The sequence below is a fragment of the Vipera ursinii genome, assembly GCF_947247035.1.
Source record: "Vipera ursinii genome assembly, chromosome: Z".
Taxonomy (NCBI): Eukaryota; Metazoa; Chordata; class Lepidosauria; order Squamata; family Viperidae; genus Vipera; species Vipera ursinii.
The window spans coordinates 24,755,116-24,775,022 of NC_139517.1; the positions used below are offsets into that span (position 1 = coordinate 24,755,116).

At 36.6% G+C, this 19,907-nt stretch overlaps 2 protein-coding genes across 2 annotated transcripts; both read left to right on the plus strand.

The window, feature by feature from the left end:
• Positions 1-10,316: 10,316 nt before the first annotated feature.
• Positions 10,317-11,255, plus strand: LOC310650095 (olfactory receptor 6M1-like; the record flags this gene model as incomplete). Its single annotated transcript, XM_083378929.1, has 1 exon — positions 10,317-11,255. One exon carries the CDS (start codon positions 10,317-10,319, stop codon positions 11,253-11,255), a length of 939 nt encoding a protein of 312 aa, XP_083235055.1.
• A 6,549-nt stretch (positions 11,256-17,804) lies between these two features.
• On the plus strand, positions 17,805-18,746 carry LOC310650096 (olfactory receptor 2G3-like; the record flags this gene model as incomplete). Its single annotated transcript, XM_083378930.1, has 1 exon — positions 17,805-18,746. One exon carries the CDS (start codon positions 17,805-17,807, stop codon positions 18,744-18,746), a length of 942 nt encoding a protein of 313 aa, XP_083235056.1.
• Between the last annotated feature and the right edge of the window lie 1,161 nt (positions 18,747-19,907).

Here is a 19,907-nt window from a genome sequence, read left to right on the forward strand (position 1 = left end):
ATTTTGCTTGAATCCCATTTTATCTGCAAATGGGATCTTATAAATGCACAGAAGTTTCTTTAAAATATTTATTCAAGGAGAGTTGTTTCTTGGATTCATAAACTCATTGTGTTGTGTTGACAATAACAATAACAATAATAATAATGTTTGAAGGGACCTTGGAGGTCATCTAGTCCAACCCCCTGCTCAGGCAGGAAACCTTATACCATTTCAGGCAAATGGCTGTCCAGTCTCTTCTTTAAAACCTCCAGTGTTGGAGCATTCACCACCTCTGGAGGCAGGTTGTTCCACTGGTTAATTGTTCTAACTGTCAGGAAGTTTCTCCTTAGTTCTAGGTTGCTTCTCTCCTTGACTAGTTTCCATCCGTTGCTTCTTGTCCTGCTTTCAGGTGCTTTGGAGAATAGCTTGACTCCCTCTTCTTTTTAAAAAACACAACTACTCCATACAATTTTTTTTTCTATATCTCTTTCTATGGTGTGTCATCTTTTTCTTTTCAGAGTATTCCAAAATAGATTATTTTATTGTATGTATTTTATCTGAAAATGTGCGATCACCTGGAACTGGACAATACACAATTTATGAAAAACAAATGCTAAAATAAAGATACAAAATGCTAAAATAAAGATATAAAATAAAGATACAAAGATACAATACTTAAGAAGTGGCATCACTTATATAGAGTAGTTTTTTGCAAGTGGGGTGGCCTTGTACATTCAAACAAATGAACAAAGATCAATCCTCAGAGGATATGGAAGAGCCATGTGTTTCATTAGCTTCCAGAAGGCCATGAAAGTGAGCCTAAATGTACTTCAGGCAAACTGTTCTAGAGAAGGGGCCTCATATAGAGAATTAAACTAGATGGGGACCCTTTCACTCATAGATAAGTTCTTAGATAATATCTTAGTCTTATTACTATTCACCTTGAACCTAGAAACCTTACCATACTGAGTTATAATTTCCATCAAATCTATAACCGACTGTAACGGTTGAGATACTATCACAACCAAGTCATCAGCAAAAGCTCTCAATCTATAATCATTCTGTTTTATTTTAATTCCCTTTATCATAGAGGACTCTCGAATTTTAATTAATAAAATCTCTAAAGTTAGAACAAACAATAATGGTGATAGGGGGCATCCCTGTCTTGTACCTTTTTCAATTTTAAACGTCTCTGTTAGTCCCCCATTAATTATAATTTGTGCAGTTTGTTGTTGGTATATAGCTTTAATAGAATGTAGAAATCCTTCTCCAAAATTCATCTCCTCAACAACTCTCAATAAGAATTGACAATTCAATTGATCAAAAGCTTTCTCTGCATCCAAAAATATCAATGCTGCAGGGAATTGGTTGTTCTTATCCAAATATTCAAGCAAATTTACAATTTGTCTTACATTATATTTCATATACCTTCCTGATATGAATCCCGATTGATCACTATGAATCAATTGTTTCAAAACCTGCATTAATCTATTAGCCAAAACTTTAGCAAAAATCTTATAATCTGTATTCAAAAGCGATATAGGTCTATAATTTTTAGGTTGAGTAAGGTCTTGATCCTCCTTTGGAATCAATGATACAAAAGCTGTCCTCCAAGATGGAGGAACTGCTCCTCCAGTCTGAATTTCATTAAACAAGATCTTTAAAGTTTCAATCATTTCAACCAACAACCTTTTATAATAAATTGCTGTTAATCCATCTGTTCCTGGGGCCTTGCCCACTTTCAACTGTTTAATAGCTAAAGAAATTTCCTCTGATGTTATTAGGTGATTCATCTCAAGTTATTGTTCTTTTGAAAGTCTCAGAAAATGAGCTTCCTGTAAATACTTATCTATATCTAAAGCTTGTATATTTTCTCTAGAATATCATTTCGAATAAAAATCTAAAAAACTCCTCTTAATCAGCTTTTGTTGATAGACTTCTTTTCCATTATATTCTATTCCATCTATAGTACGTGATATCTGTTTTTTCCTTAATTGGTAAGCCAACCACCCACCAGGCTTATTAGCATTACAAAAAGTGCTATGTCTAGCATAACGCAAATTAGTTGCTACTTGGTCAGCCAATAGCATACTAAATTGTTCTTTCAATAAATGTATCGAAATCCTTAAATTATCATCCAATGGATTCAAAATAAAACCTTTCTCTTTAGATTTAATCTCTTCCTCAAGATCTATACGTTTTTGCATTTGCTTACGCCTATAAGCATTATTCATATAAATCAAGACCCCTCTAATATAAGCTTTACTGGCATCCCAAAACATTCCCATCGATGTACCTTTATGCATATTCATAACAAAAAATTCTTTCACATGTTCTCTACATTTCTGCAAGAACGCCTCATTTGTAAATAAATTTTCATTCAGTCTCCAGGATCTTCTACTACCATCTTCAGCAAAAAAACTCCAACCAAACAGGACTGTGATCTGACAATGTTTTAGGAAAAATCTTAACGTTCTTAACCCTAGAGAAAAGATCAGTAGTAATTAAAATAAAGTCAATCCTAGAGAAAGATTTATGTCTATCCGAAAAAAAAGTAAAATCTCTGTCTTTCATATTCCTTTCCCACCATACGTCTCTTAATTCCAGATCCTCCTTCAAATAAAAAAAAAAGCTTTAGGCAATTTTGAATTAGAAAAGTTTTTGAAGGATCCCTTCTTTTCTTCAGATGGGTCCAAAACTCCATTCCAATCCCCCATCATAATAATAGATTTGTAATCCAATTCAATTAGTCTCTGATATAAAAGTTTAAAGATTTTTTGCTGTTGTTGATTTGGAGCATATAATACAACAAGAAGAGCTTTCTTTCCTTGTAGCATTAATTCAATACAAACATATCTCCCTTGTTTGTCCGATGCAATTAATCTAGCCAACAAATCTTTTCTTAAATAAATGACCATTCCAGCCTTCTTGTCCAGAGCAAAAGATGCAAAATATGCTCCCAATCGGGAATTAGTGAGATACTTTTGGTCTTTTAATGCAATATGTGTCTCTTGTAAGCAAACAATGTCATTTTTATGTTGTTTCAAATAATAAAATACTTTCTTTCTTTTCTGTGGTGAATTTAAGCCATTAACATTCCATGTCAGGAACTTCACCATCTTTGGTGAACAGGAGCCTTTGGAACATAGCCTGAAGATCACCTGTTGCTCTCTTCAGACATGCTCCTCCCACAGGCTCTGAAACAGCCACATCTTGCGTAGTTGGACCAGATACAAGCTTCTGTTTTTGCACTTGTATGCAGCCCTAGTCATCCTCTGTTCTTTCGGGTCCTCCTTTAATGCCAAACTCTGCTCCATAATCTCAGCCTGCTGCATCTCCTCAAGAGGCAATGACATTGCCCCTTCACTCAATTGTTTATCTTCTTGTCTTGCTTCTGTTCTTTTAACTCGAGGAGATGGTGGTGAGCCTGCTTTAAGGACCTTAGGATAAAAATCCTTTGCTTTTAAAATTGTATCCAACCTGTACCTCGTCCCTGCATAATTCACCACAATTCCATTGGCTATTTCCAATCTAAACTGAATTTGTCGCTTCTTAAGCTCATCAGACAGAAAAGCAAAATCTTTCCTTTTTCTAAGAATTTTTGGAGGTATCTCCTTTAAAATTATAATATCTTGGCCTGCAATTTGAAATCTTTCCCAATAGAAAGCCTGGATAATAGAATTTCTGGTTGATCTCCTGGAAAAGTAAATCACTACATCTCTAGGTAATTTTTTTTTTGCCTAACAATCCAGGAATTAACCCTAAATGTCTTATCCATTTCTTTAAGTAATTCTTCAGGTTCAATTTCAAGACAGGAGCCACTGCTTGCGCCACTTCCCATTCCAAATCTTCTTTAGGTTTCTCTTTAAGGCCTCTGATGCGCAATGCAAACTCCATATTTTTATATTGTGATATGGTAAGTTCATCTTCTGTTCTATCAACTTTAACCTCTACTCTGTCTATTTTCTGTTCAGTACTGATAATTTTATTTTCCAGATTCTCCACATACTCCATAACTGAATCCACACGAACATCCAGGCGTTCGATATGTGCAGCCAAGCTCTGGAGTGCAAGCACTATATCCTCCCTCATTTAATTGTTTTGATTAACAAATTCTTCCTCTGTTTCCTTTATTTCTTGCTGTAATACTTGTGTTATTACTTGTGTTGACTGCATCACAACTTGCTGAATGTCTGCCAATGTAAATGCAGGAGGTGGGGGGGAAGGTGGTTGTACTGTAGGTTTCGTCAAAGTCTGCCCTATGGCTTGTGGTAAAGGTGAAGAAATAATACTTTTAGACATTGTAGGGCCTCCCCCACGCCTCGCAGCCATCTCTTAAGTTTCGATTTCCTCTTTCACCCAGCAGAATCAAAGTTCAAAAAGAAAAAAAAAGAAAGGAGAAGGGAGAAAAAAAAGTTCCTTATCCTTCAATAAAAAACAGAACAAACTTTCAAATACACAAAGTCCGGTACTGGATGGAATCAGTTGCAAATTGTATCTCTTACTATATTGCAAAATATAACAATTTTCCAAAACAGTCAATTCACACAAGAAAGAAATGTTACAGTGCCATTTTTACTCCATTTCAGTCAGCTTAAAACTTGAAGAAGATAATGAATCTGAGTTAAAGTTAAAATCCAACTTGAAAATTCAAATCCTCCTGCTTTGCTCTGCCTGCTTCTCAAAGAAAAAAAAATACTCACAATCCCATCTAAGCGGCAGATGTAGTTGTTGCATCTTGTTACACTCCTTTGTGGAGTGAAAGCGTCCTGGGAGTGGAGAAAGCCTGGGCTTTCTGGTGGAGCAGTGGGCTAATGCCTCCTTAAGTAACACCAGCTGCCTGCAATTAGTGCAGGTTCACATCCCACCAGGCTCAAGGTTGACTCAGCCTTCCATCCTTCCGAGGTAGGTAAAATGAGGACCCAGATTGTTGGGGGCAATTAAGCTGAGTTTGTAATAATGCCGCTTGGGGTGTGTGTGAAAGCCCTAATAAGCAGGCATATACATAGAATGAAGGCTACTGCTAAGCTTGTAAGCCGCCCTGTGTCTTCGGAGAAGGGTGGGATATAAATGGAATTAAAAAAAAATCCTCACTCCGTTAGCCCCCAGGCTCGTTGGGGCAATCACAGAGGAGCTCTACCTCTACCCGAACAGGCTCGCCTCTCCCTCTTCTCCCAAGGGAGAGACTTCGGTCGCACAGGACAGCTGAATTTCGCTGCCTCCGGGCGCTCTAACACTTCCCAAGATCAGGCGGCTTCAGAAACACCGCCATTTGGTTCGGCAGCGCTACAGGAAGTCCACTCTTCCCTAATTCTTGACATCTTTAGTGCATTATGTTCCAAATGCAGTTGCGACTGGCACATTAGCTGAGAAAAAAAAATCTCCTGATCAGAGCTTCTGCTTGTCTTTCAGTGGATAACATGAGTCCAGAAGGAGCACAATCCTATCAAGAATAAAAGATGGCACAATTCTGGAACCAATCTCTCAATTGGTTCTGTCTTGTATGGGTAGAGTTATGACCCATAACAGACAGAAGAGTCTGAGACAAGAACCTGCTCCAGGAGATCTAGTTCAGTCTCAGTCTGAGGGAATTCCAACCACTCAATTAACTGAGGTTGATCCCCCTGGCAATCACCAGGAGTAATTGCCTCAATTCTTAGAGCATATGGAATTGGAATTGGAAAGACTACCCAGACCCAAATTATGTCATGTGCACTTAAGAGCAAAGAAATATGCTCAACACATCTTCTTGCACTTCAGGGGCATTCCCAGCTTTGATTGTCTTCACCAGCTTGGGTTCTATTTAGGAACAATTGCTAATCTAGCTTCCTTCATTGGGAACAACCACTCTGTTCACCAAAAAGCTCTGGCTATTACACCATGAATATATGCTCACAGAAATTCTGTGCTTTTCATCCGGACTGGCTGATAGACTCTCCTCCTCATACAGGCAGTTGGACTAGATGACCTTTCTTCCAACTCTGTTATTCTATGTTCTATGACTTACCAACACTGAACACTGGACTATCCCCTTACAATGTTTTCTGCCTGCTGCTAGCAGTTTGTTTATTGAGACTTTGCCTAAAGATATTCTAAGGGATTTGGGATTGCTTAAGACTGGCTGTGCATCTGCATTGTACCTGCCACTGAAATAATTGCTCAACTAACTATAAAGTGACACATCAGGCACACACTGTTTTCATTTGTGTGTGTGCCTGATGTGCCAGATCTGAAAAGGGCAGGTTGAATCTGAGCTTGCTTTTCCCCATAGAAATATTGATAGCCTTCATACACATGACTTCCATTACATCCCAAATGGGCTGAGGGTAGAAAAGAAGAATTTGGTACCATAATCATACTAATGATACTTTACTCTGAACTAGTGGATAGACTCTCCCAGCAATTTCATATAAATGTTAAGTGATTTAGAAGAAAGAATAGAGGGAAGAACTGAAGTCTAAGACACTCCATAATGAAGTCCCCAGAGGACTTACCACACTCCTTACACAGCCATTCTCTAGAGTCACTTTTCAAAGAAGAAGAGGACTCCCCCCCCAAAAAAAGGCAATCCATAAGGAAACTGTGGGTTCTCCATATACTTTAAGTCTAGATCACACTTGCAGCAGAAATATCTGCATGAAAAATGCACACAACCTGAAATGTAGGCAAAATCTGGGCTCCATTTTTCAAAGAGACCAGTAAGAACAGTACATTAAGGACCTACAGACCTAGATTTAAGATTCAAAAGAATAGGTAAAGTCTATAAAGATAGTTGCAGGGTATGCATGAAGGAAAAGAAAGAGTAGATTAACTGCTGTAGAAGTTTCTAATTTTCATATTTCCTGCTAACTGCATTCCTCCCCTCAGATATTTTGTTTGTGGCTTTATGTCACCTTTTCCCATTTCTTTTTCATCCTATAGATTTTCCCATTCAACTTTCATTCATTTCTTAAAAATCTTACATTGCATTGAATTGGTACTATAAATAATCAGTAATCAAATAATCAATATATAATCAATAAATGTGGATATTATATACATTTATGTACATGACTATTTATTTCATTGTTTATTAAACTGAACATTGTCTTCTTTTATTGTGTATAAAATTAATGAAAGCATGTTCTTAACATTTTTACTCCTGTTTATTCTTTGGAAACCAAAGCTCCCTATGGAAGAATGAACACATAAAATTTATCAACAAAATAATTTGCCATACAATATTGCATCCCTCTATGGAAGCTCTTGTTGACTGTACATCAGGTAAGACTAAGTGTGCATTAATTTTTTTAGAAGTTTGCTATTCTCTCCATTCCTTAAATTCTACAGCTAAAATGTTAATTATTAAACTTCTCTTGGCTTAATTCTTTTGAATTAAGGGTTAAGGTGAATTAAGGCTTTTGAATGGGACATAATCTTATGCAGAATTGACTTGGGAGGCCGGTGTGTGGTGCAGTTGGTTCACATAGTGTGGTGGGATGGAGGGTTTGTTGTCACTGTGTGTTGGGGGGAGAGAGCACAGCGGGAGGCTCAGCTAATCTCAATGTACACATGTTGTACTTTGACAATAAAAGTTTATTATTATTTAGGTATGGAAGGGAATTAAATATTTGGGAAAAATAGTTTTACAGGAACTGTTATTCTCTTGGAAGACAACAAAACCCCAGCTGTTTTCTCAGGTGTTTGAGCCAGAAAGTTAAAGCATGTTGTTTCAATATACTTTTATAATGTTGGAATCATTTGTGATGTCAGAGATTTAACTTAGTTTATTAAAGTATATGTTCATAGATCAATCATGCATATGTTAAAAAAAATATTACAAAGCATCTAAAAAAACCCTATTCATGCCTGCACTAAATACACTAAGTGAAGCAATGACATCAAAAACATTTCTTGATAAAAAGTGAATAATTGCCATCTGAGAATGGTCTGAATAGTTTGTAGTTACAGGGAGATTAGTTCTGCTCTTCAAAAGTGGTAAATAGGACATTTCAGAAGCACATCTTCTGCTGCCTTAGTTTCAAAGTCTGAGCCAATACAGGAATGTTCTTGGCAAAAAATAATATTGTATCTACCCAACAATACCATTCAGGGAACAGCAGTGTTGTGAAATTCTCAAGGTCATGTATTTGAGATAGGGGCAAATAAAAATAATAACAATCCAAACATGTTAATGTGAACACCGACCTATAAGATGGGCCTGTAAATGGAATAAGTTTTTCGGAACTGCAGAATGGGAATGTTTAGTTATCATAGCAGAGAGAAATCACATTTTTTTGTGTTTTTTTTTGTAGTTAAGATTTTAAAAAAATCAACTAACCATTGGATAATAACTGAAATGAACTTTGCAAAGGATCTCTGTATGTAATTATATCATTTGTAAATTAAAGTAAGAGGTTGGTAAAGAAAACTTAATATAGCTCTGTAAAGTCAAATATAATGAAATATAGATGGAGGAATTGGTTCTTTTTTGGGTAACGGTCATGTATGTTACAATAGTGATGAAACACACTGGTTTAGTTGATAAGCAGGGCAAATTAAATATCAAATTCAGGGAGTAAGAATGGAAAAGATTATTGTACTCCAATCCATTCTTATGAGCTTCCTCAGTAACACTGAATAAAGAAAGATGTCACAGTAAATTTGACTTCAAGTTCATCCAGCAGGGCTATTTTTATTAAGGAAGTCCTTCTCCTCCTTTAAAAAAAAAACATGCACAGACATCTTCTTAAAAAACTAAATCACTGATTTTTAATCAATAACAAAAAATAAAAATCATAATCACAATCATAATAGATAGAGATACACTGCATTTCCAAACAGAAGAATAAAGGGGAAAACAGCAAAAAAATGAATGAAATACAACAAAGAGGAAGAAAACAATATATTATCTCATTATAACAATGAACAGTTACAATTATACATATGATTGTCTAATACAAATATTATTCAAGTACAAATATATTTTAACAGGTTTATACAACTACCTTTTTTAATATTTAAAATTTCACTGTGTTTATTTATAAAAAGTCTATGTTACTAGGCAATATAATCATTAGTCACAAATTTGATCAGGTCTTTGGTCCATTGAATAAAAGAAATCATTAATTTAACATTAACAGTGTTTCAGTATTTGGAGGGCTGCCACAAAGAAGAGGGGGGGATTGTCAACCTATTTTTCATAGCACTAGTAGGCAAGAAACAATGGGTAGAAACTAAATAAGGAGAGAAGCAACCTAAAACTAAGGATAAATTTCCTAACAGTGAGAATCATTAAATAGTGGAATAGTTTGCCTTTGGACGTTGTGGGTGCTCCATCATTGGAGGCTTTTAAGAAAAAATTGGACAGTCATTTCTTTAAAATGATATAGGCCTGTATAATAAACAGTGTATTAGAAATATGATTTTATCGCAGATGGTGCCTTTTATGTTGCCTTCATAGACCTAAAGGCAGCCTTTGATTCCATATTCTACTCTCTAAGATCAGCTTTGGAATAAATTAGCAGCATAATAGATCACTGTCTTTCCTCAAAAGTTGACAATTATGTATGTCATTGTGGCATTTATTTTCTTATTTCCATTTCTTGCTTATTCACTGACCTTAAAAAACAACAACACTGTTTAGTCTTATTTGTGGTACATATTGTAATTAAGATATATTGTTTACCTTTCCTTAGTTGATTTACCCTAGAGTTAAAGTTCTTTAGAAAAGAAACATCCTCAGGGAAAGATGACAGCATAGAGTTTATGAACAAAAGAATTTGTCGTGCTATACATTGACCCAACTTTCTGTATTTCAGGTAAGACAAAATGTACATTTTTCTTAGCAGTTCTATATTCTTAACCTTTTTTAAATCAAATTTCTATAGCTATAAATGTTACTAATTTCTGTTGGTCTTGTTGTTGTTGTTAGCTGCAAAGTCTCTGTTGGTCTGACCCTTGCTAAATATGGGATGAGATTAAATAATTGAAAACCCATCCAATTTTGCAGGAATGAAAATCAAAGTAGATGGAAGGAATACATTACTCAACCATCCAATGTATATAGTTGTCAGTCCCAAGATTTTTTTTCTAATAAGCTCCCTTTATGAGCCTCTAGACCCTATTTGGGGTAGAGTGGATGCAACTGAGCATTTACTAATTGGATGCCCTCTCCTACACAGAATCCATCTTTATCACATTTCACATTGTGATGGATTCACTGTGACTAATTAATAGTGACAGTATGAGCATAAAAATAAATACTATTTTCTCTGGCATCCTGACAGACTTTCTGTATACTTTCATGGTGGACTGTTTTAAAATGTTTATTCTTTTTTTCCTTCAGAAACTGTGCCATGGAAGTTCAGAATGTGACCATTGTCAGAGAAATCTTTTTGCTTGGATTTAACTTTGAACCAAGTTTGGAAATCATCCTCTTTATGGTTTTCCTCCTTATTTATCTAGTGACAATGCTTGGGAATGCACTCATAATTGCATTGATTTGCACTGATCATCGTCTTCAAACCCCGATGTATTTTTTCCTCAGCAATCTATCTGCCATTGAGATATTCATGACGACATCTGTGATGCCTAAAATGCTGGCCAATCTTCTGTCTGAAAGAAAAACTATTTCCTTTGTTGGCTGCTTCATTCAATCATATTTCTATTTTTTCATGGGTTCTACAGAGTTCATTCTTTTTGCTGCAATGTCCTTTGACCGCTACATGGCCATCTGCTATCCCCTTAGATATCCCATCCTTGTGACTGGGAAAGTTTGTGTTAAGATAGTGATTGGATCTTGGGTTGGTGGCTTTTTCTCAGTGTTCTCGTCTACTCTATTAAAAGCCAGGCTAACGTACTGTAACAACATTATTAATCACTTTTTCTGTGACAGTGCACCGTTATTGCATCTTGCCTGTCAGGATGTAACTATGATTGAGGTGGTGGACTTCCTGACATCCTTGATTCTACTGCTTGGTTCTCTCTCATTCACTGCTACATCTTATATCTACATAATTAGCACCATTGTCAAGATTCCATCTGCAGAGGGCAGGAAGAAGGCCTTTGGTACTTGTGCATCACATTTCACCGTTGTCTCCATGGGCTATGGAATCTCCATTTTTGTTTATGTAAGACCATCTCAGAGTGACAGTATGAGTCTAAACAAAGCTTTGGCCATTTTCTCTGGCATCCTGACACCTTTCCTGAACCCTTTCATCTTCAGTCTAAGAAATGAGCAGATGAAAGAGGTGTTGAGAGATGTTCTAAAGAAAATGTGTTTCAAAATAAAATAAAGTCAATTTATTACTCTGAAATTCATGGTTTACATGACAATTTTATTATTATGAGGGGATCTGATTTTATTACTTATGTGACAAATGAGAGAATGTTATCAGTTGGCAGTGGGAATACGGGATCGTGGAAGACTTTCTCCTTTGCATCACATATTTTTAAAAGGAAGAAAAGTCCTTTTCTTTTCCTAAACTTTCTAATTCATGACTAAAATTAGGACTAATTCTAGCCCTGTCTAGAAAACTGAATTTGCCATGTCAATACTGCTGAATAAAGCATCAATGTGGGCTGAGTTGGTTTAGCTTTCTATTTCAAAATATTTTTAATATAAGGTACCATTTTGAGACTCTCAACAGCCATTTCACAAATTTAGTCCATGCCTAAACTCTAATTCAGATGAAATAAGGTGGTCCATTTTGACACCTTAGATCAGAACATCAGCATTGGCTCAATTTTGCTTGAATCCCATTTTATCTGCAAATGGGATCTTATAAATGCACAGAAGTTTCTTTAAAATATTTATTCAAGGAGAGTTGTTTCTTGGATTCATAAACTCATTGTGTTGTGTTGACAATAACAATAACAATAATAATAATGTTTGAAGGGACCTTGGAGGTCATCTAGTCCAACCCCCTGCTCAGGCAGGAAACCTTATACCATTTCAGGCAAATGGCTGTCCAGTCTCTTCTTAAAAACCTCCAGTGTTGGAGCATTCACCACCTCTGGAGGCAGGTTGTTCCACTGGTTAATTGTTCTAACTGTCAGGAAGTTTCTCCTTAGTTCTAGGTTGCTTCTCTCCTTGACTAGTTTCCATCCGTTGCTTCTTGTCCTGCTTTCAGGTGCTTTGGAGAATAGCTTGACTCCCTCTTCTTTGTGGCAGCCCCTGAGATATTGGAACACTGCTATCATGTCACCCCTTACTCTTCTCTTCGTTAAACTACACATACCCAATTCCAGCAACCGTTCCCTATATATTTTAGCCTCCAGCCCCCAATCATCTTTGTTGCTCTTCTCTGTACCCTTTCTAAAGTCTCGACATCTTTTTTACATCGTGGTGACCAAAACTGGATGCACTATTCCAGGTGTGGCCTTACCAAAGCATTGTAAAGTGGTATTAGTACTTCACTTGATATTGATTCTATCCTTCTTTTAATGCAGCCTAGCACTGTGTTGGCTTTTTTGGCAGCTGCAGCACACTGCTGGCTCATATTGAAGTGATTGTCTACTAGGACTCTGAGATCCCTCTCACAGTTACTACTATTGAGCAAGGTACCACCTATACTATACCTGTGCATTTGATTTTTCCTGCCTAAATGTAGAACCTTACTTTTTTCACCATTGAATTTCATTTTGTTAGATAGTGCCCAGTGTTTGAGTCTGTCCATATCCTTCTGTATCTTAAGCCTATCTTCTGGAGTATTGGCTATTCCTGCCAGCTTGGTGTCGTCTGCAAATTTGATGAGTTCCCCATCTATCCCCTCATCCAAATCGTGTTCCTATACAGCAGTTTCTTTGAAGGATCACATTAATCAAAACTTCATTGTTTCAAAGGATCTATTTGAAATTCCATTTAGTCCTTTCACAAATATTGTTTATTTCTACAATTTCTGAAATTTCTAACTTGATCTAATCTCATGGACATTAATAGAGATGACATTTAGTCATGTTAACTAGCTTTCTGAAATAAAAATGAGTTTAAGCAATACAACAAAGCTTATTCAGTATCATTTTTGCAGTTTTTTAAAAAAAATATTCAAAGTATACAGTATATGGCATCTAAACTACTTCTCCAAGTGTAATAATTGATAAAAAGCAACTAATTAACATGACAAATACATAGAATTGTACATTGTGAAAAAATCTAACCATTTATCTTGCTTTGATTTTATACTGCACAGATGTACTGTATCATACCATACCTATTATACCTAATTAGTATATATTCTTTGTGACAATGTTGATGTCAGAATCCATTTATATCATATTCATAAATGGACATTAATGGACATTATTCTCATGGACATTAATAGAGATGACATTTAGTCATGTTAACTAGCTTTCTGAAATAAAAATGAGTTTAAGCAATACAACAAAGCTTATGCAGTATCATTTTTGCAGTTTTTTTAAAAAAATATTCAAAGTATACAGTATATGGCATCTAAACTACTTCTCCAAGTGTAATAATTGATAAAAAGCAACTAATTAACATGACAAATACATAGAATTGTACATTGTGAAAAAATCTAACCATTTATCTTGCTTTGATTTTATACTGCACAGATGTACTGTATCATACCATACCTATTATACCTAATTAGTATATATTCTTTGTGACAATGTTGATGTCAGAATCCATTTATATCATATTCATAAATGGAATGTTTCAAACATTATCCCATGGATTCTGCCATCTCCCGAAGAGAAGAGAATAAATGTGTATTGAACCGGCAATAGGCATTTCAAAGGAAAGGAGAAGCCTTTTGAACTGGGGAAACAAAAGGGGGGGGCTAGCATCTGGGTTTTGTCACGGAAGACAGCAATAAACAAAAGGGTCCTAACTTCCTTTTTCCCACAAGATGGATGATACAAGAGGAAGGATGGGGGACTGACCAAATGGGGATTAAGGGGGGTTAAACCGGGAACTCTTTATAAGGGTTTACTTCATGGAAATATTAAGTCCTGTCTCACCTCCTACAACCAAGCATGTCATAGTAAAGATTCCTTTTGGACTAAGATTTGGCTCCAAGAGTTTTGTCTTTCTAAGACGTGGTTTGGGGTGGGTCCTGACAGTTGATGTATTTTATTAAAATTTAGTTGTTTTAAATGAATTAATGCCAGATATGTCATCTATAATATGTGATTCTATGCTGAATTTTTAAAATACTTTCTGACAGAAATATATTACTTTTCTTTTTTAAAAAAAACTATATAGATTTATTTTATGTTATCTTTTTACACCCTTGTAATCCTTTAATTTGAGATAGAGTCAGGATGACTGGATGGACCTGAGCATTTACTGGCTGGATGCCCTTCTTGACACCATGCAGAGTTCACAGCAGATATATTTTTTTTCTTGGCACCTTAGGAGAAAAACATATGCTGCTACATAGGATCGAACACTTAAAGTTCCAAGTGGTAGGTGAGAATCTTCACCACTAGACCACCATGCCACTCTGTATACCAGGGGTGTGTCAAACTCAATTTCATTGAGGGCCACATCAGCATTGTGGTTGCCCTCAAGGGGCTGGGTGGGTGTGGTCTAGGTGGGCGTGGCCTACTGGTGGGCATGGCTAGAGTGCATGTGGCCTACTGGGTGGGCATGGACAGCTCTACATCATTCACATCAAGGGTGCCTATGGGGGCCTGGGCAGGAGTGGGACAGTTCTGAGGGTCTCTGGCAGAAGGAGGGTCTCTGGGCTAGGGCCAAGGCAGTGGGGGCCGTTCCCTCACTGTTTCCAGGATGGCTTCATGGGCCACATGAAACCACTTCGCGGGCCGGATCCGGCCCCCGGGCCTTGTGTTTGACATGTCTGCTGTATACTGACTTATTTTTACCAAACATCATTTTCCTTATCCCTCTTTATAATTTGTCAATAATTTCTGCTTATTTTTGTACTGATTTATTGTACAAATAAGCATGCTTTTGTTTGGTAAATTTACATTTGGGAGATCTTGAGAAGTTACTGTCAGGTTCAAGAAGTTAGGAACCAGGATATAGTTCAAAAGTATTACAAATTTATGTCATGCCAGCTATACAACAAGAATCTGAACTACTAATGGTCAAGGCAAATTGATCCCAGATAAGAGTAAGCAGACTTCAGGGAATTAGGTTTCTTATGAGCACATAGAGATTCCAAACTGATGATGTATTTGACTCCACCTTTGGGCTTAGCCTGATCACCTCTTACGTTACAAAATGCAATCAAGAGACTATATTTTCTATTGCATTGACCATGACATATAACCCTCAATATTCAAAGAAGCATTATGGGATTTCATGAGCAATGTTGCTTTTTAGAAAATATAGTTTTAAACTGATTTACTACAAAATGCAGTACTACATTTGGATAGTTTTCATATTACATTTTATGCTCTGCTCTTCCACCGGACCTGTTCAGAAGGGATCTTTGATAGACATAGAATTTATTTTGAATAGTGAACCCTTGAAATAATTTTAAAACAGAAGCAATCTAGAATTCATTGGTATTTTAATCCATATTTTATTAATCCTATGAATTTGGACAGTGGGGGTGAGGAAGAATCAAAGAGAATTTTGCTGAATCTCCTTTGAGTTTAGATAAAATTAATTGGACACCTGAGAGTATCTTACTATAATAATAAAGTTGTCATATGCAAGAGTTGTTAGTGACATCTTCTGAATCTGTATATTACTGATATGGGCAATATGTGGGTAAATTGCGTTATTTAATCCAGTTCCAATTATTTCCTTAAGTACTTAAATAAATAGAATGCTGTAAGAAGTCAGTCATATTCGAGGGTACTCAATAGATGATTGGTTTTTAGGAGGTCTTAAGTATGCTAAATATTCTGTGCTTTTTCTTTCTCTTCCTTTTCCTCTTCTCTTTCAGTTTCTGTTACAATATACAAATAACTTTTCAGCTTGAAATTATAAAATTATTAGTGAAATTGTCTCATAATTTATGGTATCCATAAGTATAATATATGTGTTCTTTGTTATAAATAATTAATATACTTAATGCCTTGATTTATATATACTCTATCTATCTATCTATCTATCTATCTATCTATCTATCTATCTATCTATCTATCTATCTATTATCTATCTATCTATCTATCTATCTAGAGAATGAATATCCACAAAGGTGAAAGGGAGGAAAAGAGTGAAAGAAGAAAATAAATCTTGATATAATATAATTTGCTTTTGAAAACTCACATATAGCTGATTTTTGCAACTTCTCTTAATTTTGAAACATCATAGCAATAACTCTGACTGCATAGCAATAACTCTGATAACATGATATCTACAAGTACGTAGGGCAGAACTGCAACTATCATTAGCTACTACCGTCATCACTGTTCTCATCATTTCTCATCTATCTTCAACTAATAGCAATGACAAAGGTAAATAAAACTAATGAAAATATCCTGTATCTTTAATCCAGCAACAATTGGAGCAAGATTAGCTTTCCATCCCTGCTACATAAAATATTTGAAGCAGCTCTTTTCCCCCATAACAATAGTATATAAGTTAGACTAATGTTTAATCATAAGTTGTGTCATGCTTTTCAGAAAAAATACATTAGATTTATGCCATGGCATATATTTTTAATATATGAACAATTTGGTTCAATAATATATAAAAGGACTAGATTTTTTTAAAAAAGGATCATTAATCTCTTGCTCTAGTTTTGCCAAAAGTATGGTCTATGAATAGGAGAAGAAGTAACTATTTAGTAATATTAAACAAAAAGAGGATGAAAATAAATTGCCAGTTGCAATTTCCAGGGAAGTGGAAAAAGATGAAAAATAGCTAAGCTGATGCTGTTTTAACTATCAGAGTATTGCAATTTTATTGTTCATACTGTTTTTTTATTGTAGAGGATTTTTTTAAAAAAAAATGCTGTTCATGGATAAGTTTAGAAAAGCAGTTTTATTATCCCATAGAAAGAAGATTGCAGTGCTACATGCAGTTTCTTGGGGAGTGGGGGGGGGAAAGAAGTCTCTTAATATAGCTAGATTTATTTCTATGTAAGCATGCCAAGAAAAAAAAGAAAAGAAAATATAATGCAAGATCAGACTGTGGGTAAGTAAATACATTACAGTAACATAGTCTCTCACCTAATGAGAAGGAAGGACTCACTGGAGAAGAGCCTAATGCTGAGAAAGATTGAGGGCAATAGAAAAAGGGGACAACAGAGAATGAGGTGGCTGGATGGAGTCACTGAAGCAGTAGGCGTGAGCTTAAATGGACTCCAGAAGATGGTAGAGGACAGGAAGGCCTGGAGGAACGTTGTCCATGGGGTCGCGATGGGTCGGACACGACTTCGCAACTAACAACAACAACATAGTCTCTGCTTTTATCTGTCTAAATGAACAAAGTTGCTGTTTCGGATCAAGATTAAATCAGTAGCCCTTACTGAAATTCATGGACTGTATCAGTTATTAATTAACAATGTAGTGGGAAGCATGTACAAATGAAACAAATACTCCACTTTCCTTCCTTCTTCTCCCCATTTTTGCCTCTTTCTCCCTTTGCTGTTTCTCTTTGTTATTATGGCATTCTGTGCTATGCTTTGCAGCATAGAAATCAATGCCACTTCTGCAAATTAGAATGCAACAATCAGGATGTTGAATGACTCTATAGGGTTGAAAGGCACATTCAGTTTGAGTAACCATGCACTGAAGAAAATATTTCTATTAATCAATGATTTAGTCTTAAGTTAACATTCCATAATGGTAGTGCCCCTGCTTTCCACCACCACCCTCCCCAATCATACCAAATTCTTTATTTTTCATGCTGACTTTTTTTTCCTTGTTATTTTCCAAGTTTCCTCAATAAGTGGAATACAATGAACCAAGTGAATCACACTGAAGTCTGGGAATTTGTTCTTTTGGGGTTTTCCGATTACCCCACATTGGAGCCAGTGCTTTTTGTCATCTTCCTCTTCATCTATCTCCTTATCCTGTTTGGTAATATTGGTATCATTATCCTGGCTGCTATAGATCCACATTTGCAGACTCCCATGTACTTTTTCCTTCAAAATCTGGCATTTCTTAACCTTTGCTATACCACTGCTGTGATCCCCAAAATGTTGTCCAACATGATATTGACCAGGAAAATCATATCCTATCACATGTGCATGGCACAAACATACATTTCTCTCTTTATGGGAGCAGCAGAATGTATCCTACTGGCTGTGATGGCTTTTGACCGCTTTTTAGCAGTATGTCACCCCCTGCGTTACACCATAATAATGAATTCCCAATCCTGCATTAGAATTTCAGCTGCTTCTTGGACTGCTAGCTTTGTAGTTTCTGTTGTCCCACTCTACCTTTCTTTGCCTCCACTTTGTGCTCCATATGTCATTAACCATGTTTTCTGTGAGGCTCCTGTTTTACTGCACATGATTTGCACTGATACCTCTTTAAATGAATTATTAATGTTAGTTGGGGGCCTAGGCACACTAATGCTGCCCTTTATCTTGATTCTGATTTCATATGGCTATATTATTGCTGCAATAATGAGGATCCACAGTACTAGTGGCAGATGGAAAACCTTTTCAACATGCTCTTCTCATTTGACAGTGGTGATAATCTATTATGGGTCAGGGATGTTCATGTATATGAAGCCAAAATCCAGTTACTCACCAGAGCATGATAAGCTAATTTCTGTATTTTATTCTGTTATCAATCCACTGCTGAACCCTATAATATATAGCTTTAGAAATAAGGAAGTCAAAGAATCATTAAGGAGAGCCTTTGGAATAAATGCATTGGACAAGTCATACTAAACACAGAGTTAAGAAAAACAAAAGTCACACTATGTTTTCCATATTATATAAAATTATATGAATTTAAATAAATAAATAAATAAATAAATAAATAAATATATTATTATTATTATTATTATTATTGTTGTTGTTGTTGTTGTTGTTGTTGTTATCAAAAATAATAAATATGAATATCCAGTGATATGAGAGTTGTGTTGGGAGTCTCCCGATACTCTCATGTTACACCTCTACTCCATGAGCTGCATTGGCTCCCAGTTGTCCTCTGGGTAAGATTCAAGGTGCTGGTAATGGTTTTCAAAGCCCTACATGGCATGGGTCCGAAGTACCTTAGGAATCACCTGCTGCCAGTGTCAACGTCCCTCCGTCCAGTGCGCTCCCACAGAGAGGGCGTCCTAAGGGTTCTGCTGTTCGGAGAATGCCATCTGGTGGCTCCCAGAGGGAGGGCGTTCTCTGTGGGTGCGCCTGACCTATGGAACCATTTACCGGTTGAGCTCCGGATGGCTCCCGACCTTCACTCCTTCCGACGCGACCTAAAAACATATCTGTTTGAGCAATCCAGTCTGGTCTGACGGGTTCTGTTGTAATTTCATTTCATTCATTTCATTTATTGGATTTCTATACCGCCCTTCTCCCTAGGGAATCAGGGCGCTTCACAGGGCATATATAAATAGGTATACAAAAATTAACAGAAAATTAAACCGTGCCCAATTAAAATACAGCAATAGTAAAATAATAAAACCAATTAAAAAACCCGTATTCCCCTTAAGGCCAGACCAGCTAACTCAAACAAGTGGGTCTTCAACCCGCGACGGAAGGATCGAAGGTCCGATGCCATCCGGAGCTCAACCGGCAGTTGGTTCCATAGTGCCGGGGCACCCACAGAGAAGGCCCTCCCCCTGGGGCCACCAGTCGACATTCCCTGACTGGAGGCACCCTGAGGAGGCCCTCTCTGTGGGCACGCAGAGGGCGGAGGGGAGTTGACGCCAGCAGCAGGTGGTCCTCGAGGTATCCCGGACCCATGCCATGTAAGGACTTAAAGATCATAACCAAGACCTTGAACCTCACCCGGAAGACAACTAGTAACCAATGCAGCTCGCGGAGCAAAAGTGTAACATGGGAGTACCGGGAAACTCCCAAGACAACTCTCGCGGCCGCATTCTG